At 37.5% G+C, this 24,215-nt stretch overlaps 2 protein-coding genes across 12 annotated transcripts in view; one reads left to right on the plus strand and one right to left on the minus strand.

Annotated features, from left to right (window-relative positions):
- Cnot4 (CCR4-NOT transcription complex subunit 4) overlaps nucleotides 1-8,708 on the minus strand; it is a 41,973-nt gene extending 33,265 nt beyond the window's left edge. For 5 of the 11 annotated variants that reach the window (XR_011229181.1, XR_011229180.1, XR_011229179.1 and 2 more), the window contains exons 1-3: nucleotides 8,451-8,607; nucleotides 2,872-2,990; nucleotides 1,737-1,987 (exon numbers count right to left, since the gene is read on the minus strand). Coding sequence is in view for 8 of the 11 variants with exons in the window: in XM_069327653.1 (XP_069183754.1) it covers nucleotides 1,737-1,954 (218 nt within the window). In the remaining 3 variants the exon portion in view is untranslated. Of the gene's footprint in view, nucleotides 1-1,736; nucleotides 1,988-2,871; nucleotides 2,991-8,196; nucleotides 8,400-8,450 lie in introns of those variants that run through there. The other 6 variants (XM_045737952.2, XM_045737947.2, XM_069327654.1 and 3 more) reach the window with 5 other exon arrangements.
- Nucleotides 8,709-9,278: 570 nt separating this feature from the next.
- LOC123755381 (SH3 domain-binding protein 5 homolog) overlaps nucleotides 9,279-24,215 on the plus strand; it is a 29,259-nt gene continuing 14,322 nt past the window's right edge. Inside the window, 7 exon segments of the mRNA XM_045737954.2 lie at nucleotides 9,279-9,512; nucleotides 15,664-15,726; nucleotides 17,945-18,122; nucleotides 20,550-20,671; nucleotides 21,610-21,732; nucleotides 21,734-21,871; nucleotides 23,630-23,788. Of these exon segments, the coding sequence (XP_045593910.2) occupies nucleotides 9,471-9,512; nucleotides 15,664-15,726; nucleotides 17,945-18,122; nucleotides 20,550-20,671; nucleotides 21,610-21,732; nucleotides 21,734-21,871; nucleotides 23,630-23,788 (825 nt within the window). The 5' untranslated portion in view covers nucleotides 9,279-9,470.

Below are 24,215 nucleotides of genomic sequence, written 5' to 3' on the forward strand. Positions count from 1 at the left end.
GTATTATATAGTTTTGCTCCAGTATGTTTAATCTCATTCCATCTGTGTTACTACTGTATTTACAGTATGATTTTTTTTAGGAACATGTTTCCAATCCATCCTCCCCCTTTTTTTTCCCTTTACTCTTCCTTGCTCTAATGATTTAGTTTTTTTTTTTTTTTTTTTGTACCATTTTACAGGCTTGTCGATTCCTATCACTTTGTAGATAAAATGAATATTTCTTCCTCATTCCAACCCTCATTTAGATGTCTTGCTTCAGCAAGATTTAGTTTTATCTTTCATTCGTCCTCTGAAAGGTCTCGTCTTAATGACCATTATTGCCTTCGTCATTTTTAATTTTCTGGCATTCCCAAACACTTCTGTCACCATGTCACCCTTAGGGGGCAATTCTTATCTTTGTCTATCTTAAAATCTTTTATTTTCCTTTGATGGGAGGCCTTATCCTAAATCTACTATTTTCTCTTTTTATCTCTTCCGCTGCTGCTGCTGCTCTGTCCACCATGCATGTTATCTTTTCCAAACACTCAAAAATTATTATAGACTTGCATGTACAATATTTTGTACCAATTTATTGCTTGTGACAAGTTTTTCCTAATCGCTTGCCTGATGCATGATTCTTGCTCCACATTTATACTTTTGACTTTCCAAAATATTACGTTGATTCCTCCTTTTTCTCTTACAACTTGTACATACGTTTCTTTCATTTCCCCTTTGTACTTTTCCAATCCTTGGGTATCTTCTACTTGAGTTGTCCAAGTTGTTTCCCCTTAGGCTATCCTTACCTAATTCCATATTTTTTCTAGCCTTTAGGGGTTCTCCAAGTTCCTAACCATATGCATCTTTCTTATGTCTTCAAATTCAACCATTTTCAATTTCTTTACTTCATTTTCTTCAAGTTGTTTGACTTTTTATTCCTGTCTCTTCACTTTGCCAATCATGCTGCTAATTTCATCCTGCTGCTGGGAAACGCTTCTATCAAACTTATGAAGTTTTCTTCATAAATATTTATCAAATCCTCAATTTTCACTAACGTGCCCATAAAACCATTTCTTATCATTTCCTCGGAAAATCCCATGAAATTTGTCTTGCATGCTTGTAAGTCAGTATCCATGGCCATTTTGTTTGTTTTGATTCATCTGCTTCAGTTTGATAAAGTCTTCCTATAGATTTCCCCAAATTTGTTTATCCTTTTCCAGAGATTCGTTGCTCCACCTTCTATAACCATCTTATTTTTAAAATACCTGGGACACTACTAGTTATTCTTCTCCCCCCTACCACCTAGATAATGATGAATTAATCCTAAGCTATGTTTGTATGTGTGATTGCCTGGGTGTAATTACAGGACGAGAGCTAGACGCGTGGTATCTGTCTTGGATACATTAATCCAAATGGGGGTGCACCAGACACTTTTACAGCTGCAGCTTAATAACCACTTTGCTTTGAAGTCAAAAAGGTTCTTTTGATAATTTCTAAGGTTCAAATGGCTTTTTTTTCACTGCAGTTCCTGCATGCTGAGCAACTCTCTGACTTTAATCCTAGCTTAGGTAATTATGGTACATGTGCACAAACTAATCCACAAATAAAATTAAAGAACTACAGTACAATGTTTGCTATAACCAGAAATTTTTTTCCTGTGGCTGGCATTACAAATTACAGTATACCTTTGAATTATACATTTGAACTATCTAATAAGAGAAACTTTTCAAATCAATTCGCACTAAACTCAAAATACATACTCTTCATGCGATAAAGGCTTGAAATCAGCAGGGTTTTCAGGGTAAGCCTTCCGACATGCTGGGCAAAGACCATTCTCATCTGTACGAATCCGATGCCAACAGAATCGACATATTTGATAACCACATGTACACGGGAAGAAATTTAGGTCGTCCATTTCCAATGGCTCCATACATAGTGGACATTCCACCATATCCTCGCTTAAGTTTAGCACCGACATTTTTTGGTGATCCTAAATCCGATAGTGAATCACCTGAAAGAAGAAATGCACAATTAAATAGTGTGTTTACAGCAAAATTCATCGTCTCAACTTAAAAAATGCGATTACTATGCCTTAATCTCTTACATTTATAAGGAATTACGAGGGACAATTCAATTATTCTTTTCATTGGTATATCTATTAAATCTTTGTCCAATATTTAAAATACAGTACAAAAGAAATCAATCTAAAGAAAAGTGAATCTATTATGTCGTCTATCTCAAGGCAACCAATATATAGTATTAAAGTCTCTCAGGGTCTTAAATCTGAATTTCTGAACCACTCAATTGGTCTCTTAGGCAAAGTCCTCCTGTCCCCCATGGACAGGATTACACAGTTACAGTAGATTGATATTCCAACCTGGAATGGGGATCTTTTCAAATCTATCAGGTAATGCTGGTGCAAGGAGAAGACAGAATACATTACAGTACTCAGTCTAGTCCAAAATAACCAAGATAGCTTATTCTGACCACTACCCCTAACTGCCACTAGGTGCAGTTGGAACACATTTAAACATTTTTATACCTAACTTATGGAATGTGAAAAGGCAATGTGGAAGTTACCATGATGGCTTGGTACAATATGCTTTTAAATGGCTTTTCCAAAGGATTTGCACACATTTAGATTTGGGAGCCAACCCATTTGATATCAAGAGAGGTCTCAAGGAATGCACTGGCACAAGTTCTAGGTGTTGAATAACATATGGATATTTATTATTCACATTAAATTATTGTACTGTTTATGTCAAAGAACGGTAATGCACTACTCAACACAGAGGGAGCCGAGGACAGTAACTTCCCATAAATATGACGCCAAGGTGTCACGTTGGTCATAGTAATATTTGAATGTTTAAAGAACAGAAATTTAGTCAGAAATACCTCTTAAAACAGGTAGTTGTTGCCGATTACGGGCGAATGAAAATTGGTCGTGATGATACCGGTATTGTTATACTGCTGTAGGAACGTGTCTGTCAATTACAGGGAGTAGAGTGGAAGGCCTGGAAAACATGAAAGAAAATGCATATTTTACAAATGAGTAGCCATTTGGGAATGTAATATTAATATGCACAAATATGCACAAAGTAACTAGCATACCATATCAGTCAGCTACTTATTCCCATAATCACTAATGACACCTGCAATCTATTCACTAACCATTAATGGTATCTATAATTATATTAATGCATAATCCAATGTTTTCAAGAATCACTTAGGACAGCCAAAAGTAACCAGCGAGTTTCCCCACTAGGTTAATTGGTGAACAACAGATTGTTCTCAACACATGGTCATGTGGATACAGACGACAGCATTTTCAGTCGAGTTCCAGCTCTCACAAGACGTTACAAACCTCGCTATTTAACAGCCACTCCTGGCCACATTAGAACTCTCTGCTCTCACCCTGCATCTGAGCTTTCTGCTCTTGGCTCCGGGACTCACACAAGCTCTATCTCCGGCCACCTATAGCACTACATCTTGCGCCTAACTCTGCCAGCAGTACCGATGCCAGCAGTAGCACACAAGCCTCCTTGTCTCAACCTATCATGACATCATACTTTTCCTAACATCCAACTGCTGTAACCAAGATTGTATTGAACAGCAAAAACCACCACTTATCACCCAAAGTCACATGTTGCATTAAAAATGTTGGGGGATGCATGGAAGTGGTGTCCCCACTTTACATTTAAGAGTAAAACTAACAATCCTAGATACCCTAAAATCATGATGATCTAACTAGAATAAAGAAAAAGCAATTAATTAATTTTGTGAAAACCTTTGGCATGATTTTAGACATTATAAAATTACACCAATCTAGTCTGGTGATGCATTACTGACCACATGGTTAACTAAAATATGCTGGGGGCCACCTTAACCCTGATTGACAGCCTAGGTCTGTACGCGAGTATACACGGAGGTCAAGCAAAGAGAAAGAAATTGAGCAAATAATGTGAATAGAAGATGCAAAAGTACAGTACTGTACTTTAAGAGCTCAATAATCTGAATTCTGATAACCTGAATCTTTGGGTAATCCAAATAAGTTAGAGTTCTTGACTGCTCATTTATAATAAAAATTCAGATTACTGATATTTCTGCAAATGAAAACTAGAATACATACAATGTTAATTTTTGGACTTTCCAGGTAAGAATTTGGATAACTCTAATGGGAGAGGATCCAATATACAGTAACTAGAATTTTCGAGCATAGACAGTAGTGTGAAAGATAGAACGGTCATGCAAGGAATGTTCATAGGATAAGATTAAGTACTATAAAAACTGAAGTGGGTGGCAGGTATTCTAATCGGATTAGTACTGTACATTAGTGTTTAAATGCAGGGAAAGTTGGAGAAAGTCAAAGAACAAATTCAAGAAATATTTGATACAATATTTGACAATGTGAATGTAAAATGAATGTACTGTATATTAGGAATGAGAGTACTGTTGTAAAAACATTTGTGTCGCAGGTTGGCGAGAAAGAAAGGAAGGAAAGAGGGGGGTACGACAACTGAAAAATGCCAAAAGCTATTAAAAAATTCCTGGGAATATAATACTGAAATAGAAAGTTGAGTAAATTCCATGTTTTCTCCCATATCAAAATTAAATTTTAACTATTTTACTGACAGCGTACTTGGAACATATGAACATGTGTTAGAATGAGCATAATTGGTGAATGGCCAATGGAACAGACAAGCATTAATATGGGGTTAAATTAGAGAAGCCATGAGTTGGTTAAAAAGGAAAAACACACATTCTTGGAATACATAGAACAACTGTATGTTCAAGGTATGAGGGTGAAGAGGTTAAGTGTTAAATGTCAAATAGTATGGCAGGAAGTCAGGGTGCCAAGTGATAATACTAAGGTCATTGTGGCACTTGGACAAGGGAAAAATGTAGTAAACTGGAAATAAGGTGAATTAGTTTACTTAGCATCACAGCAAATGCATGCAAGGGTATTTAAAGTGTGCAGTACTAGAATATAGACTAGGTAAGGTACAGGTTGCATTTCGGATGGGGAGAGACCTTATAAAACCGATTTGGACCTTTATAATATTTCCCGAAAAGTTGCTAGCAAAGGGGGAGAAAGACTTGTGTTGCCCTTATCAATTTGGAAAAAGCCTATGATTGGATTACTCAGGAAGAACCATGGAAGGTCTAAAAGTCATATGGAGTAGGCAAGAGTTAGCTGACAGCAGTGAAATTATTTTATCTTGAGTACCCTATTATCTGGGGTATCTCATCAAACCCAAACATTAAAACAATTTTAATTTGAATAAATTACGTTCGAGATAAATGACAGTCTGCATTAAAATAATACAGTATTGAATGGCTGCATATACTGATATTTACATTCCAATTATATGCAGTTTTAGATTAAGAAAATATAACCCATTTGCTGAAAGGATAAGAATGAAAATCATTAAGCTATTGTACAGTATCTCAACTGGTGCTCATCTGTCTCATCTGCACTTTATCATGAGCGTGTATTAACGTGTCCGATGTTGCATATCTTCAAGAAAGGTACAATTTAATCTAGTGTTTATTCTAAATACTTGTACTATAGAAAGGTTCGATATTTATGAGGGAGCAAAGGGCAAGAACATAAGGCAGAGGGTAACACCCATGACTGCTTTATTTTGTGGATGCAAACCTTGATAGATAAATTATGGATGTGGGCGTGGCGCACTGATATTTATGTCACACCTGTTTAGTTAAACTTAGTTCAAAGTTTACTCTGGGACCTCTGTATAATTATCTTTTCTTGACAAAATACAGATTCTCAATTTACTTTAACTTCATAATTGTATTGTATATATATCATTACACTGCTGCAGTATGGCAAGGTAAAATTGCTAGTCTCCAGACATTAGTGCATAAAGAAATGTACAGTGCCTGCACCAGAACAGAATGAAACCAGAACAAATGGTAACAACTTGTAGAATATAGTTCAAAAACTGTTTAAAAAAGAAGGAATCTTATAGAAACCTGTTAGAATAAGTTTCAATATATCAATAACAGCATTTCCATGAATCGGATAGTTATGAAAGTTATAAGGATGTTTGTTTTGGTAGATGTACAATCATTAAATAACAGGATGACACTGTAGTATACAACCTAGGTAGAAATAGGCATTATGGTAAAATAAGACATCTGTAACCAAGTACAGTTTTGCCAGATTAAACACACTACCTGACACTCCAAACAACACACTATCTTGCACATTAATACAAAACCTAAATGGTCATTGATTGACTAGACCACACACTAGAAGGTGAAGGGACGATGATGTTTCGATCCATCCTGGGCCATTCTGAAATCGATTGTCTTGAGAATGGTCCAGGACGGATCGAAATGTCGTTGTCCATTCACCTTCCTAGTGTGTGGTCTGGTCAACCTACTTTAGCCACATTATTGTGACTCATCGCCTGCTAAATTGTCATTGCTTCTTGAGAAATAAGTCGCTAAATACACTGAACGCCAAAAAGTGAATCTGTTCAAATCTCCAGAAGAACAGGAGGAGAAAAAGTGTAACCAAACATGAAACCACCACTAAAGATTAGACGTATACTGTTATTGTGTTCCACATTATAAAGTCTCAACACACTGTGGTATCCGAGAAACTAGCCCCCTAAATGCCTACAAAGCCGCACGTAGGTCAGTTATTTTTAGGAGTAAGGTAAAGTAATTATCAGGAGAAAGTACCAAGCCATTACAAGTACTGTATACAACACTTGGGAGGGATACAAGGAAAAGGATTTGGGATAGGACGGAGGGAAAGGATGGTGCCAAACCGCTTGGATGGTCGAAGATTAAACACCGACCTGCAAGAAGCAAGACTTTCACACACTACCATCCAGACTAAGTGATTAGGTTGGGTTACTTATTTATCTTGTACGAATTAGGAAATGAAGGAGTTATAATAGTATAGTTGTCCATTATTTACATGGCTATACTAGCAAAATTACCTTACAAATGAACATGTCACACTGGAGAATAGAACCTGGTTGTCCAAAAGCTTGGTTTGTGACAAATTTCTGGACAACAATGATTTGCTAGTTATCTAGATTTTGCATCTACAGCTTCCATTTAACTGTCACTTTACAGAACATCCCTGTACAATTTATACTATTAATTTTGCAATACTGTACGGTATTTATGTAAAGTGCATGTCATTTTCTAAATGGAAACTAAATGGAAAACAGAATTAAAAAATTCTGTACAAATATTGATTTCCATTATTTACATTCCCACCCCTTGATGGGGACTAAAGGATTCTGGGGTGTCATAGCCAAATGGGTAAGTTAAATGTATCTAATTTTATATTGATGTACTGTACAGTACCCAAATTACACAATATATAATATTAAATTTAAAATACACTTCCAAACATTTCCACTATGCACAGCGACTGACCAGCAGAGATTTCTTTAATGTTAGCTACCAATACCTCAGGGCCAAATGCTAGAATGATTATGTAGCACACCAAGAAGTTAACAAAAAAATACTGTACTGCCATTTTAAAAGAAAAATCACAGTGCCACAATTTTCACACTATTGACCACAGTCACAACTTCCAATGATTTAGTAAAATGCACCACAATATTAATAACCATTTCACAGACGAACGAGACAGTCTAGATAGGTCAGGCGGGTTGCCCGTATTCAAACCATTATTTGGTTAGACCAAAACCACTTCATATTCGACACTTTCCAAATTACGAGAAGAGGCCAGAAGACAATTCTCCACTTGCCTCCATATGTTCTATCCAAGTAACACCAATTAACAAAACATTTAGACCTAAAATAACAGTACAGCAGTCGAGTCATAACCACCAACTACATGTACTGTGCCATGATGGCACTTTTAGAAAGCTTTACACACACACCACGCCTCCTTATGCACCACCTTACAAGTGCCAAGTTTGTGTGTACCGTGCCAGTGTACACACTGACAGGTGTGTACACACCTGAGAGCCCTAACAAGAGCAATACGGTGCGATATAAACAATTAGCAAGAACAGGACTTCTCTGGCTTTCACCACCAATACAATTTAAAACCCAGCTTCTCCCCAGCACCAGTCTCGTTTAGCAGACCACCACACTACATTTGCGGTTTATGGAGACCAAGATCTACTTAGTTAACGAGAGAGAGGTAGAATACACACACAAAAAAAAACCCTCTGCCTAATATGTTGGACGAACCCAGCCTACCAAGTGACCTTCAGTGATGGAGGATCATATATAAAATACTCTCCCGTCCATTTCTCTACCAGTATTTCCGCCTGGATTTCTGCGGGTGGAAGCCATGCCCTGGTGCAGGCCGAGGCCCCCGTGGCAGGCCACTTTCCTCTCGCCTACCCCAGTTTACAGTGGTGAACCGGACCCAAAACAGGACTCGGAGAGTCAGTAGACAGTTGAGCAGTTCTAACATATTTGCCTTTATACGTCAGCCAGCCTCACATTACCTGCCTGCTTGTAATTTATAGCGAGAGCGCGGCGCTCATACTACCCGCCGACGCAGCCGCGAGCTCGGGAATTAGCCACAGCAGCCGTGGAATAAATACTCACAAGTAAAATAGGCAGAATATTTGCTGGCAAAATTAAGGTTGAGGAAACACAAGTTGTGCGCCTGCGCCGACCCTGGCAGCCCCGGATGTTAACAAGTGACGAGCGGCAGCCCCGTCCCTCCACCTATTACTTCAACTCTCTCCCCAGCCTTATTTCATCCCTACCCTTACCCTACACCTATGCCATATTTTAATAAATATAGGGATTGTTCAGTTCTTATGGGGAGTGTTTGATTTTTGGGTTTTGTAATGTTATCTGGTGGAGTGGGTGATATTCCAGCTGGTGGTTTGTGGGTGTCTGTGCCACTGGGTGATGCCACATTGTTGACACAACAATAAACATATTAAGTCAGTGTAATATTTGTTATATTAAAGTATTACCTTTATCTTATCAGCCCCTAAGTAAATAAATTATTATTTCTGTTGCCTGTAGGTTCATGGTTTTCCCTAACTCATATATACTAAGTGCCTTACAGTCGTTATGTGGTGTTAATAAAGTTAGACGTATGTTTTATATTTATCCTTGGTTCTTCTTATTACAGTTACAATTTTTTTTAATACATTTGAGGAATACACAAGAGCACAGAACCATATATGACAAAATCCTTGAGGTTGAAGGAGATCATCTAGTGGTGTGACTCAGCTGGGAGGTGAATCCATCAATATAGCGGCGGCAAAGGTTTATATGAAGAATCAAATCTTCCAAAATATATTGCTTTTGTTACTACAAGAAGTTTATTGTTTCTTGAAATATTTAAGTCTGGCGTCTATTGTCATTGATAACGACGCTCTGTGTGTAACAAAGTTTAGTTGGGTAAGAATGTGCATCCGGGTGAAACTACGTCGGGTGCTTAGCCGGTGGTAGTTAGCCACTATGGCTGCTTAATTACTACGCTGGAGGTTTAACCTGTAGCAGTCATGGCCTCCGTCGAGGAAGAGGCGCTGGACCCCAGGGTGCAGGTAGGCTCCTTGGAGTTGAAATGAATTGATGCTCAATGTTTACATTTCTGTGACTCGATAAAAAAAAACATATCTTGAGAAGGGAATCACAAGTTTGTTGCCTTTTGTTATGGAAGTCAGGTTGTTGTGGCACGAGAACCAAAATATACCACAACTAAACTCTTGAGATGCTTGTCAATAGTTCACAGTAGACATGTAACTTGTGCACTGTAATTTTTGCAAGTATTAATAAATTTCTTTAGGATATGAGGCCTATATATATATATAACTACTATTAGGCTTATATTAAGTCTCCCCTCCCCAAGATCTACCTAGTAACCTCTCCCTAGGATGCAATCCCTATTACCCCACAACACCCGGGATCAAATCCCAGGTGGGATGGAGAGTTGGGCACATTTTCTACTTAACCCTAAGACAGTGGCTATAGAGAAGTGGTCATACTCGCCTATGCACGAGAAATCTAAAAATTCCAAGAAATAATTTTTCGGTATAAAATTATTAATTTGTATGCAGAGTGTAAGAAACGCGAAAGCGAGCGAATATTTATCGTTTCACTGGGTGGAGGTATCCTGCAAGGCGGTGTCTGGCACTTGTCAACGCCTGGTGCTCAACTTTGCTGACGCTTCCTGTTTTATACTCCGATGTTTCACTATTGTTTTACACTTTTTTCTTTATTTATATCCAGAGCTTTTATATCCATATTTGCATCATTGATGTAAAATCCAAATAATAATTGTTTAAATAATCATATGATAATTGCTTTCTCCTGGTAACATTCTTCATAACCGCATTTGTACCATGAAATAGTAGGAAGTTTTTTCATGGGTCAAGGTAAAGTTCATTATACAATATCCATATAGATCTAATATTATATCCATTTTTACCTCATACATGTAAAATCCAAACACTAACTCTTTAAATCTTTTTGTGACAACCGCATTACCCTCTTAATCAACACTTGACGTTAACTGCTGTCTAAGGGATTAAATTCAATGATAACAAATATTGTGAAGAACTTGCACAGAATCATAGAAAAATTTTGTATATCATATTTATTGTAAAAGGGTTCTACGAGCTACTTTTCATGTTTCAATATGCTTTTGGAATTTTGACAGCCTCATATTGTGTGTTGTGTTTTTTTTTTGAGTACTGTTCTATGCAGTAATGCAGGCCTTTTTTGGTGACTATCCAGATACCAAGGACTTTAGCGTATGTGATGTGTTGCCAACACTGTTACCTACCCCCCTTCCTCCTTTTTTTGTCCAATAAAAATTAAATGTATCCTTGAAATTACCATATTGTTTAAAATTCTTGTCCTAGTTTTGTTTTGGCCAGTGCGACAGCATTCGGTAATTTTTGCTGTATTATATCTCTTGGCTCTTTTTCAAATTCACACCATATATGTTTGTAACATGTAAAAAATGTTCCTGATTGTTTCCTCCTTTTTGGGTTATCTATAAATGTAATTAGTTTACTTTTATGTTCCATTTCACTGGCTCCCTTAGCTGTCACCTTTTAAAGAATTTTTCCTTATAATTTCTACCTTGTTGAACCGTTTTGTTTTCATCTAATGTTCTCTTAACTTTTCAGTCTCGCTTTTGATAGGTATCTTCTTGGATTTTCTTGCATTTCTTGGGATGTCATAATTTTTTACGGTTCATTCTCGATGGGTGATTCAATCCATTAATATTTCCACCGATTATTCTATAGTTGGATAAATTTTCTATTGTTGAGGCATTGATGATTTGTCATCTTTACATCCTATAATTACTCAATGTAAAATTTTTGTTCCTAGGTAGTAAGTGGTATTGTCAAATTCCTTATGCCTCAAAAGTATAGGAAATGGCTTCCTCCTCAAACCTTTGCTTTGACTTTTGCCTAAGAAAGCTTAGGGAAGACATCTTCAAGGCTGTCTACTCCTTGTCTAGAGCTGACACATTTTCAGCAGCTGGCAATCTTTGGGAATCTTTGACATCTTCCCTAAGCTGTCTTAGGCGAAGGTCTGAGTGGAAATAACCATTTCTTATTTACTTCGGAGGCATAATCAATCTGAAATACAGTAGTACTAAATATCAAGAAACAACAAAGCAAAATTGCTAGTACTGTATAGACTTCTACAGTATATGTAGTGTATACTGTATCAGTTTATGTATTTGACAATTTCTTTCTGATGTCCTTACTGATCAGATCACTGTAAACTGACTTTCCTAACTACATACTAAATTTCTTTGGCATATTAAGCATAGGCCTAGATCAGTTCAATTTCCTCCTCGTATTCTTCTTATCTTTGTGACCTTTTTTTTTTTTTTTTTTATATATATATACAAGAGTTCTTACATTCTTGTACAGCAACTAGTACGCATAGTATTTTGGGCAAGTCCTTAATCCTAATTTTCCCTAGAATACGAGTCACCGAATCATTTAACAACCAGGTACCCATTCGCTGATGGGTGAACAGAGGCTACAGTTAAGGATTGGTGCCAAGTAAATCCTCCCCGGCCAGGATACGAATCCAGGTCAAATCGCTTGCGAAGCACTGAGAGAATGTTTTATCACTACGCCACGGGGACTGCTTGGTGCAGTCTTTCATATGTCCAAATTTACTTTCTCTGCCATAGCCTGTCTTTGCCTAATACTTGACATGGTAGCATCTATATTTCACCTAACATTTCTAAAACTTTTTTTTTAACTTTTCAAAATTCGTTCATTTTTAACCTTCAGTGTCTCATTTTTTCTTATTTGCTATACAGTATATACCTAACTACTTCACCATCTGCCCATTTAATCTTCCCAATTTCTGTTCTTGAACTCGTCTGCCCACCTTCAAAGATGCTACATTCTTCACCAGGATGTCTTTGTTCATCCCTACTTTAATAATGATTTTTTCTCAAATTAGTACATTAGTAAAGGGCATTTCATTACATTCAAAATTTGATTTTTAGTATAACAAAGTGGGCCATTAAAAATAATTAATCTGTTCTTAATCTTATCTAGAGTGTACATCAGATGTCCAGATGCCAAAGTCCGTATCTTGGATAATTCCATTACTGTTTATCAGTATTTTACTCTAGAGTATCATACTTGAATATATTGAGCTTGTGTTAATTGGGTACAAATACATTACTTAGTACTGTGTTAAAAAGAGGTATTCTGTATTGTATTAATTAATTTTCTACATAATGAAAACTTTTAACTCTTGATGGGAAAAAACATAAAAAAAAATAATTTTTTGTTAAATAGTTAAGTCCGTGTGTGTGTTTGAATTAGTAGCAATGCCTGACATTACACTCTACCTACAAGAAAAGTACCTAACAGGAAAAATAGCACCAACTCACTAGCACATCCTCTTCTCTGAAATCCATACACATTACTAAAGATTTAAAGGGCTGATGGCTGAAAACTCCTACCCCTAAACCTATGTTGCCAGGTCGATATATGGGGACTGTTCTCTCACTTCCTCCAAGGTCCAAAACCTATCATTGGCAAGTGTACACAGTCAACCTCTTAAAACATTCTGTAAACAACTGTTTTCAAAATTGTAGTTTAAAGACTAGCTGCCTGAACTAAGGACATTAGTTTTGGAGCTCTAAACATAGCAGAATTGCATCAGCTAATTGTCTTGACTGGCTGGAATCTAACCATTACTCTCTCTCTCACTAGGAAGTACATATGATTAATTATAATTTCTAAACCATATTCATTTGTATGTACTGTTTGCATAACACTTGTAACATTTATATGTGCAGGTTTGTTTATTAAATTTATACCTTGTATCATAAACCTTTATTATTAACACTTTCACTCCCTCAACTCCTGGATAATTTCCTAATTTTCCCATTTACACTGCAGTATCAATGTCAGGGAGCCCCTTATCATTTGATTACGGTAGCTCTGATGACATTGGTCAAGGCAATGTACAGCTAGATAACGGACATTTGTGCATCAACCCAAAAATACATTAATTTCATTCTAATGTTTATCACCTTTTAAGTGTTATTGTAAAGTCACTAATAGAGCAGTGGCTATTAGGGCAGATGGAATGCCATGCACACTAAACAAAAAAAGTAAAAGCAACGTAAAAAAAAACTGCTATGTAAATCTCTTCACTGTGTGGTAGCTGTAGGATAAAGTACAAAGAATAAAAATTTAAATACTATGACAAAAATAACTTTAACAATTTACATGAAATAAAAATAGTTCCTCTATGACTTGGCTTAATAATACAGTGCAAAAAGGAAAAGCAAACAAACACGTTAATGTTACGTTAATTAAAGATCAAAATAATTCGTGTTGAAAATACTACTATATGTACAAACAGGCGTAAATTGACCAACACACAGGGTAGTGTGAGAGCAGATGTTGCTGGTATGAGCACTGGAGAGTATTCTGCTGGTGGTGTATTCTCTGGGAATCCCAGATTCCCAGCTTTCGCAAAGTTCTAATGGAGATTTACCACCATTACTTTGGTCAAGAATGAGTGCTCAGTCTTTCCAGCGTGTCACCATGCTCCTGCAACTGTGGTATCCCTACACTGATATACCTTCCTTAATTGGCTTGATCAAGACATACCTAATTGAGTAGGTTGTTGCTCTATCTTAAAGTAACTCTTAACTTTTATATTAAAAACCTTACTTTTTTTTTTTACACAAACTTAAGCCACAGTAGAATAATTATTAATTAATTCATTGTCGAGGGACAGGCAGCCAGTGTATGTATGCATGTTAGGCTTATATAAAGTCCCCTCTCCCTCCCTCCAGGTCAAATTACTGACCCTCTCCACGATTTAACCCCACAACAAGCTGAGACTAACTCCTGGATACCAATTTATTGCTAGTTGAACAGGGCCTTAAGTTATAGAAAAAGTGCCCAATTTGTCCTGCTCAAAATTCAAACCCGGAATTCTCAATTGTGTGTCAAGAACAAACCAAACTGTAAATTAGTAACTGGGAAATACAGGAAGTTAGCAGGTAGAGTTTAGAAATATCCTTCAAAATTACATTTATTTGCCTCCTTAAAGCTTGGTACTGTCTATAAAATTGTAAAGCTTGAATCGCTACTACTGTATTTAGTTTAAATGAAGCATTACACTGTTTAACATTTCATGGAAGGTGGTGTGGTGTTGGTAACCTTCACCAGTTCTCAGAGGCCATACAATTGCTGACTTTGCAGTTACTTGTTTTCATTTGTATTGATCTTTACCATTCAGATGATTGTGTGTACAGTATTAGTATTGTTGCCAAGATTTGTTTGCATCTCTGATATCAGGAATGTTTCTGATGTGAAAAAATAATTAGCTAATAGTTTCTCTTTATCTTTCTTCTTTCTCTTCTGTTTCTCCTCTCTTATTTTTCTTTTCTCTTCTACTACTACTCAGTAACTCAGTATCTGTAGTTTTTCTTCATGTCACAATATATATACAGTATATAAATTATTATACTGTAATACAGTATTCAGTATTGGGTGCATTTGGATATTAAAACAAAGACGTTTTGATTAAGTACTCTGCCTGTGAAGCATTTGTGGGTCAAGCTACTTGTATTCTGATCTCTTATATCAAAGCCAGATTAAGAAAGGTTGTAATTTTGATGTGCTGGATTTACTATGAAGCTAAAAGCATGTTAATTAAAAGTGAAATGACAGAAATGCTACACGATCATAACTGAAAGCAAATGAGTGATGTCAAGAAATATTCCTGTTACAGAATAAATTGTGTTGTGATAGTGAATAGCTTTTCAGGTTGTATTTCAAGGTTCTTGTGAATGAAATGAACTTTTGAGAGAGCAAAAGTTTTTTTTAAATCACGGACTATGGCCACTCATTTAAAATACTAAAGAGCATACTGTAATAATAAATGAAACTGCAAAAGGCCTATAGGTCCATGTGAGGCAGCTCATTTCTACCAAAGGCAATCACTGTACTGCTGTATTTATACTCCTGGTTCGAATAAACTTGGACCATGTGCATTCACTTTAAATTACCCATATGTACAGGTACAGTACTATGACTCGGGTTTTCTCTGTATAGCCTACTGCACCCATTTCTTTTGTCACTCGATGGCGGTGAAAGAATAATTTTACCATTTTTTAATCATGTATTATATACAGTATACTGCATTTACAATACGAGTTTAATTATAGCAAACACATTGCAGATTGAACTGGAGAAATTAAACACGGCAACAGATGATATCAACAAGCTTGAGGCCAAACTAGAAGTAAGTACACATGCTTTATTTTATTGTTGCTTTATCAACTTTTTGGGGGGAGCAAGTAAAGTAAACGTGAAAAGTTTTGTACCGAGCCGTGCACTTGGTTTTCTCTATGTGAGGTCTAATATGTTTATTTGAACAGAATTATTAATAGGCCAAGCAGGGACCTCATTGAGGAGCGCCTCGCAAGGCTATGTTGGTGTTAGGGAGAACTGAGAAACATGGAATCCAGCTTGGGAATTGCCTCCAAAAGATCAATAAATTAAAATTTAAAGCTCCCTTTCAAAAGTTGTTTTTGGCATCACATGTCGTTACCACGGGAGCACTTACTGTCAGTTTGGCTGCCTGGCACCGGCCTCCAGGCAGCAGCACAGTACATTGTTTTCCATGATAAACGGATCAAAATAATAAATGTAAGACAGATTGATATCTTGCTTATCTAACTATTTTATGAATTGCACTACCTGTACTTGCAGAAAAAATGATGGATTGATAGAATAAATAGCAGTCTAAATAATTTACATTTGCATTTTGCTTCCTTAGCTACTGCCCGCAGGGGGCAGGTGCTGTCACTCACAAAGTGGTAGGCGAACACATTAGTGTTCATTTATCAATGATCATTTACTGTGAATGGCTAGTCTTGGTATCGGGAGTTACATTGTGGCTTTGGTTATGCTACAGTCAGGAGCTAGTGCTTCACACAAGATTCCAATTAAACACCACAAAGCACAGCTGCTCAACATAAATTATGCTTAATTTGCATGGCTCCTCACACAAGTACACTATCATGTATTAACCTTACACTGGCAGGTGGTTCCGAGGTGAGTAATGCTGGGGTTAAATAACTGTTAATGGGACAACTTGTATCTAACCCACAGGTTTCCCCCTCACCCCTGCCTCCCCCCCCCCCCCCCTCCCATCAACATGCACATGTGTCTGTGTCTCTGTCTCCCCATCCATTAGGTTCACATACACACTTGTGGATACACAGCCACATACATTCGCCAACGCTTTTTTTTTTTTTTTTTTTTTTTTTTAGGCCACTTTGTAGCTCTTTGTATCTACCCTATTTCTTTCTATCCACTAGGATTGGTGGGGGTGGAGTTCTGTTTGGGTGGCTCAGAAATGAAGCGACTGGCTGGCTAGGGCCTTGAGTAACCTGGGCTGCCATTTGGTGTCAGGTCATGCACATTACTGCTGGGGTGTTTACCTTGTGATTTTGTCTTAGTATCTAGAACTATTATGTGGGATGACTCCGTCAAGTGACCCTGTGGTGTGCGTGTATTTTTACCACTTGATTGTAGAGTAGATGGTCAGCCTGCCCAATTGGTAATTAGGGGGGGGAGTGCTTTATTGGCAGTTGCATGTGAATGCCAGTGAGACCTTCACAATTTTATGACTCTTACTAAGAGTAAGAAATCCCCAGCTGTACAAACCTCCTAGCAACCTGGCACTTTGACTGATAAACCACATAAACCACTCTCTCTCACAGCACATCTCCAACCACTTCAGATATTAAACACGCTGTACTACTGGCACGTCAATGAAGACAAATGCAATCACATCCCAGACGTAAAGATCCAAAATACGACAACATAAAATAACCCAACATTACTTAATGTACTCTAACTTATCCTACCCGAATCTACCCTAACTTCTCTGAATTGCAACTATGTAACTCCCAAACATACTTTGACTCACAAACTCGGTCTCTTGACTAAACCACACACTTTTTGCAGAACAGCAACCTTAGCTACCACCACAACTCATCTTTGTTATCCCGAGTCCATTTCCACTCTTATATTTATTTTTGTCTTTATTCTCACACAAATAGACGACCTCTAACTTTCGACCTCTGCCAAATTATGAACATTGATGCACCACTGTGAATGCCACATCTCTCAACGTTACCACTTGTGCAGTCATTAAGAAAAGCCTTCATGCAAACTGCATGTATCACGAAGGAGGAGGTCATTCCAAACGACATATATCTTCTAAAGTGCTCCCCAAAAATATGGCCCTGTAAGATTGCTTGAAAAGTTGCAAGCTGCTCTGGTGTCAGAACATTATTCTGCTTGACTGTTACAGATTCTGTCCAGTAAACACGCGGATTTTACCGAAGAGGGCAACCAAGTGTGATAATTTGTAAATACATACATAATTTTAAACGTAAAATGTATTAGTGGATAGCTTATTTTTCCCCACCTTGTGTTCATCTTTCCAGGAAGCTAATAATGCATTCAGAGCAACTCTTACTGAATCAACTGCAATCCTGAAAAATATGGCAAAAAAACTAGGAAGCTGTATTGAGAAGGCCCGGCCATATTATGAAGCTCGAGAGTTAGCGAGGACGTCGCAACTGGACTGTCAGAGAGCCGCAGTTCAATACCAGAGAGCTAATGGTAACTTGTTCTAAAGTTTGGGTTTTATCTATTAGCAGCATCTGTTTTTCAGTTTCACACTTTTAAGGAAGGGTGAAATGCACTCATCCAGATGGGATGGGCAAACTCTGTAGGAAAATAGGGTTAAATATATTAAAGAGAGCGCCTAATATTTAATTATGATTTCCATACTAGATAACATCCTGGGAAATGCCTACATCATTATCAAGAAATTTTTCTAATTAAATTTTATGCCTTACCTTGTGGTGATTAAACACCATGAGTCTGGCTAGTTATGCCTTTTATGTGTAGAGAGGGTATTGAAAAGTATAGAGCCTTTGATATTGATAGTTCTCAATGTGTACCTTTGCTTTTCAGTGGGGCTATTTTCCACATCCTGCCATGCCTCCTGGTCTCCTTTGATATTACTTCCGTGTGCAGATTTAGAACCAGTCTCTCCAATATTTTCCAGGCGTAAATTATGATGCATTTCTCTCGGCTGCACTCTAGAGAATTTGGATTTAAAAAAAGTCACAATCATTGAATGTTTTGTAGAGTGGATTCTATAAGTAAAGAATCTTTTTGTTAATTTTCTTCAGCCTTGAATGTGGTGTTACTGTGCAACAATATTCCACCCTAGAGAGCACTAGTTTCCTGAAAAGTATCATTGGTATGGCATCCCTTATTCTTGTTTTTGTTAGCTATCCTGTCATTTTTCTTTGTCATGGCAGCTACTTTGTGCTCTTCAAAGATAAGCACTTTCAACTTAATTACTCCCAGATCCTTTATATTGCTTTTTTGTTCTACAGTGTGATTTGACTATCACTACATTTAACAATGTAGTGTGATTTGACATTTTGTGTAGGTTCCATTTTTATATTTTAATTTCTTCTTTGGCATAGGAACTGAAACTTGTCTTCATGAAACAATATATTATCTGTGGCCCATTGAGAGACCTGATTTACATCAGATTGGAGGCTTGTTGTGTCCTCTATATTGTCTACTCTCATATCTGATTACTCTGAACATCCTAGTGTCATCTGCAGACGATGATAAAATACTGTACTATAGTTTGTGTCCTTGTCTGTCTTACAGATCATCTCCCTACTTTGCCAGTAATTCCTTTTGAACACATTTTATGCACAATAACACCTATGGTTACATTTGTTGAAAGCTTTTTGCAAAATCTGTGTATATTACATCAATGTTTTGCTTGTCTTCCATGACATCTAAGGCCATAGTGATCTAGGAATTGAGAGGCAAGCGCGCTCCTTTCTGAACTTGTGTTGTCCGGGGGTTATATAGACATTGGGATTCCATGTGATTTGTGATCCTTCTTCTTAGCACTCTTTCAAAGAGTGCTTTTGAAGGAGCACTCTTTGAAAGAGTGCTCTTTTGCAGCTGCTTTACTCTTTTGTTAAGTGGGGCGATCTCTGCTGTTTTAAGTACATAGAGAGAACACTGGTTATCTTGACATGATTTCGGGGCTTTTTTTAGTGTCCCCGCGGCCCGGTCCTCGACCAGACCTCCACCCCCAGGAAGCAGCCCGTGACAGCTAACACCCAGGTACCTATTGTACTGCTAGGTAACAGGGGGCATAGGATGAAAAAAACTCTGCCCATTATTTCTCGCTGGCGCCCGGGATCGAACCCTGGACCACAGGATCACAAGTCCAGTGGGCTGTCCGCTCGGCCGACCGGCTCCCTGCTATCTAGGCCTTGTCTCCAAAAGTTTTGAACTTGTAATAGTGATGTTTTGAACTTCTTGGTAAATATAGAACTCCAGGAGTCTGGGCCTGGTGCAGAGTGCATGGGCATACTGTCTATGGCTACTTCTAAGTCCAGTGAGGTTAGAGTGACATCAGGTATTTGGTTCGATGTTGGTGTCACGTTCACCAAGAATTCGTTTGGATCGTTGATCTTCAATTTGTTCGTGGGTTTACTGAAAACGGTTGTACTATAGCCTCCATAGCCTCGGTGCAGTATTTCACTCGCTTCTTTGTTGTCATCTGTTAGGCACTTCAGATTTGTATAAGGTAACATTAACGACGATATTTTTGTCTGGCGAAAATTATTCAAATTAGAAACCCAAGTGATAAAATGAGTTTGTACATTATAGGCTATAGAGGTTATTAAAGGGGCTCAGACAATAAAGGTTATTTAGATGTACTGTATATATGTAACTGCAAAAAATGCAATAATTGGAAATAAAATTTGTTAAATAGTACAGTATCATGAGTTGATGCTGAGTAAAATTTCAACCTTGTAGGCTTCAGGTAATGGTTATAAGAATTATAGTGTACTGTATGTTAAGAAATAGGATATAAGTACTGTACAAACAATTTTAATTTCTAAGATATATGTCAACATAATGACGATGTCTTCACTTCAACAATTGACCATATATAGTTGTACATTTAGTCATGTTTGACATCTTTTTAAATTTCAGCACTTCACCACGCAGCCAGAGAAACCATTGCTCTTGCTGAAGAGAGATTTGTCAATTGCCGTCATGAACACTGGCAGTTTGACTCGGCTTGGCAAGAGATGCTGAATCATGCCACAATTAAGGTAAACATTGTCTTTCACATTCTTGTTTGTCTTATTAGTCAAATCCCAAAAAAGGATTTTAGTTTTCACTCGGTTTCTGGGGGAGCCCCTTGTAACTCCCTGAAGCTATACGCCGAGATGATTCCAATCTACCAGGTCTGACAATTTTGTCCAGGTCGTATCAGCCCTGGAGTTCTTAGGCCTACCGAGGACCAGAGCCAGAACCTGGCCCCCCTCCTCAGAGGCACAGGGAGCGGTGACATCTCACCAGGCAAGGCATAAAGAAAGTCATTGAGTCAAAACAAACCAATGCTGGGTTCGAGAGAGACTGAAGCCTCAAAAGCCTGTCTAATGAGCCTGAAGTCTGTCAGGTGGATGCAGTTTGTTTCCTTATTTGGATAGTTGATCATCATTCAGCTTGAATTACCGGTGTCGTCAGTGGCAAGTAGGTTTGTGGATGTTATGTGGGGTAAATTGAGAAACATTAATTGCTTGCAGTATAACACCCGAGAATTTGAATCAACCATACTTAAGAGTTGCTACAACCACAACATATTTACTTCACTATGTGGGGATGGACTTGTCTAGCTATTATCTAATTTAGCTTTGTTCAGGGTTTTTACTTCACTGCCACAGTAATTGTCCTCATTGTGAACATGTCGGTCCACAGTTGCATAATAATCAATTGGCCATCCATACATTTATTGGTACTGTAAATATTTGTGCATTTCATTGTTCATAAAGTGTGTACCAGGGACTTGTGCTGTTTTGAAACTCCAGCTTGAAGTGTTTCTGCCTTTATTGGGAAGAATATAAGGATGGGTCCTCGGTCAAATATCTACCTCTCCAGTGCATGCTGAAGTAATATAATGTGGAATGGCGCGGTGATATCTCTCGCTTTCACCCAACAAATAATTTCGTATCTAGTTTGTGTTGACACGGGGACCAATTGTTTTCAGGTGATGGAAGCAGAGGCTCAGAAAGCTGCCAGTGAGCGTGAACACATGCGACGTGCCTCTGTCTATCAGAAGGCTGAACAAAGAGTCCAGCAGTTGCAGCGTGGCCTTAGATCCTCGATCAACTAAATCTCTCGTATATTTTGAAGAGAAAACAAAAGTTCACGCCCAATTGGAAAGTCAAAAGGAGAGAGTTCAACAACTACAAAGGGCAATAGCTGCTTCAAAGACATCATATGCACAATCTTTGAGGAGCTTAGAACAGGTTTGGTGCTTGGAAGTGTTTTCCTTCCCAATAAAGACCAGAGGCTAGACTCTGGTAACTTTACTTTAGCATAAATTATTTTAATTTTAATTGGATTTGAAAATAGATGTAGAGTAATGCATTATTCGAAACACAAATATACTGTATATGTACATTAAAAGTAGATATTTGTCTTTAAAATGACATTACAGTTATGAAGATGCCATATTTATTAGGATAATAACCTAACTAAACTACTATATTTAGGTTGCTGGATAATTAAAAATGTACAAAGTGCCAGCTTTTCACAGTATAGCCACACATAATGTACGTGGAGCCGGTCAGCCGAGCGGACAGCACGCTGGACTTGTGATCCTGTGGTCCTGGGTTCGATCCCAGGCACCGGCGAGAAACAATGGGCAGAGTTTCTTTCACTCTATGCCCCTGTTACCTAGCAGTAAAATAGGTACCTGGGTGTTAGTCAGCTGTCACGGGCTGCTTCCTGGGATTGGAGGCCTGGTCGAGGACCGGGCCGCGGGGACACTAAAAAGCCCCGAAATTATTTTAAGATAACCTCAAGATGGTCTAATAACTATTTTATAGTCACATCCATAACAAATATTTGTAATGAACACTCCTATAATATCACATCTGGTTCCCGAATGTTCGGATAGTGTTAACTGTGCCAGACACTTGGTTGTCAAGCCTTCTCTTCAAGGAGCCATTTTAGTCATTTTTGGTTTCTTCGTGTTTGGATCCTGTAATTGCATTCAAACAAATTTACTTTTTTTTTTTTTAACCAGATACTTTTTATGGTCCTGCATTCTATAGGCAGACAATATATTTCAACTTCTAAATACTTGAACTATTCCGATGGATGAAATTGGGGCCCCAAGTGATTTTGCATACCATTTGCATCTCTAGTAAGAAGGAAGCCTGCTGTAACCAGGCACTGTGGGCCACTAAATGTCCATACAAATATACATTAATTTATAGCAAAACTATTTTTATTATATGCTGATAAAATATTGTCCAAGTAACTATTATCATGTTATAAGTGTTCTCTATATAATATACAGTACAGGTATATAAATATATAAATAAATAAATTAAATAATAATATTATGGAATATAATCAAAGATACAACCACTACCAGGTATGTATAATCGCCAAATTAATTTTTTTTTTAATTATTATACAGTATTTTTAATAAGAATGTGCTACTAAGAATACACATGAAAATTAATTCAACAAAATGGGTCAAGTAATCTTGTACTATACCATAAGTGTTACGAATGCATAGAATATAATCATTTCTACACAACATGCCACAGTTTGCAAAACATACATTGATAAAAAATTTGAAATAGGAGGTATTCTAGGCTTAAGTTTTTCATACCATCTGTTTTTAATAACAATGGCAATGTGTACTCAAATCCAAACTCGCTTTAAATGACACGTATCTTGTCAAATATTACAAGATTCAACAAATTTTTCTAGGCACCTAAGAATTCTAACTTTTGCATGGAATGACTTGTTCTTTGATCAGATAATTCTGACTTTTACAGCATAAAATCTAATTTTTACTTGTTTGTATTTTGGCTATAATGACCCAAGATTAGTTTTGTGTGTGTGTGGCTAAACATTGTCAATATTTGCCTCACTGGAGCTATTATCTTTTTATAAGGTACAGTTTAGATTTTTACTCTTAAAAATAGAGCTGTAATGTAATTCCCTAGTAAATGCCTGTATTTAATAGTACAGTACTGTATTGACAGATATCGGAAGAAATTCATGAGCAGCGTAGGTGCCGCTTGCCAAGAGAACCTGGTGTAGGTGCTGAACTCACTCCTCCCGAAGCTGTTGATGCTGTCTTGAATAACCACGGTGCCAAACCCTTCTCCCCACTGGAAGAAATGACTGCGCAGGAGGAGAAAGTACGTCTTTATCTGCTGCACTTGCTACCATATTCCATAGGTCACGTTTTTGTCAGTACAGTAATGTATTTTAGCGAGACTGGCCTAGAAAATTCACAGTACAGGGGTACTGTACTGTATAGCAAAAAAAAAAAAAAAAGTGGAAATTTAGACCAATTTAGCTAGTTGGACAGTGAAATGTTCAGAATGAGAAAATCAGTAGGAGCCATGGGGAATCTAGCAGTTAGGTTATGAAGCTAATCCTTCATAGCCTAACTGCTATAAGGTGCCTCCTTTGTGTACGAATGCAATACCTGGCATGTGTTGCGATTACACGAGGGCTGATTTACCGTAAATAAGTTATTCTATTCAGGGTCTCGCAGCATAAGTTTTAGAATGGTGGCTAATTTTGTTATGCTCATTGCTCAGTAGTAAAGATTTTTTTGCA

The sequence above is a fragment of the Procambarus clarkii genome, chromosome 20, assembly GCF_040958095.1.
Source record: "Procambarus clarkii isolate CNS0578487 chromosome 20, FALCON_Pclarkii_2.0, whole genome shotgun sequence".
Classification (NCBI taxonomy): domain Eukaryota; kingdom Metazoa; phylum Arthropoda; class Malacostraca; order Decapoda; family Cambaridae; genus Procambarus; species Procambarus clarkii.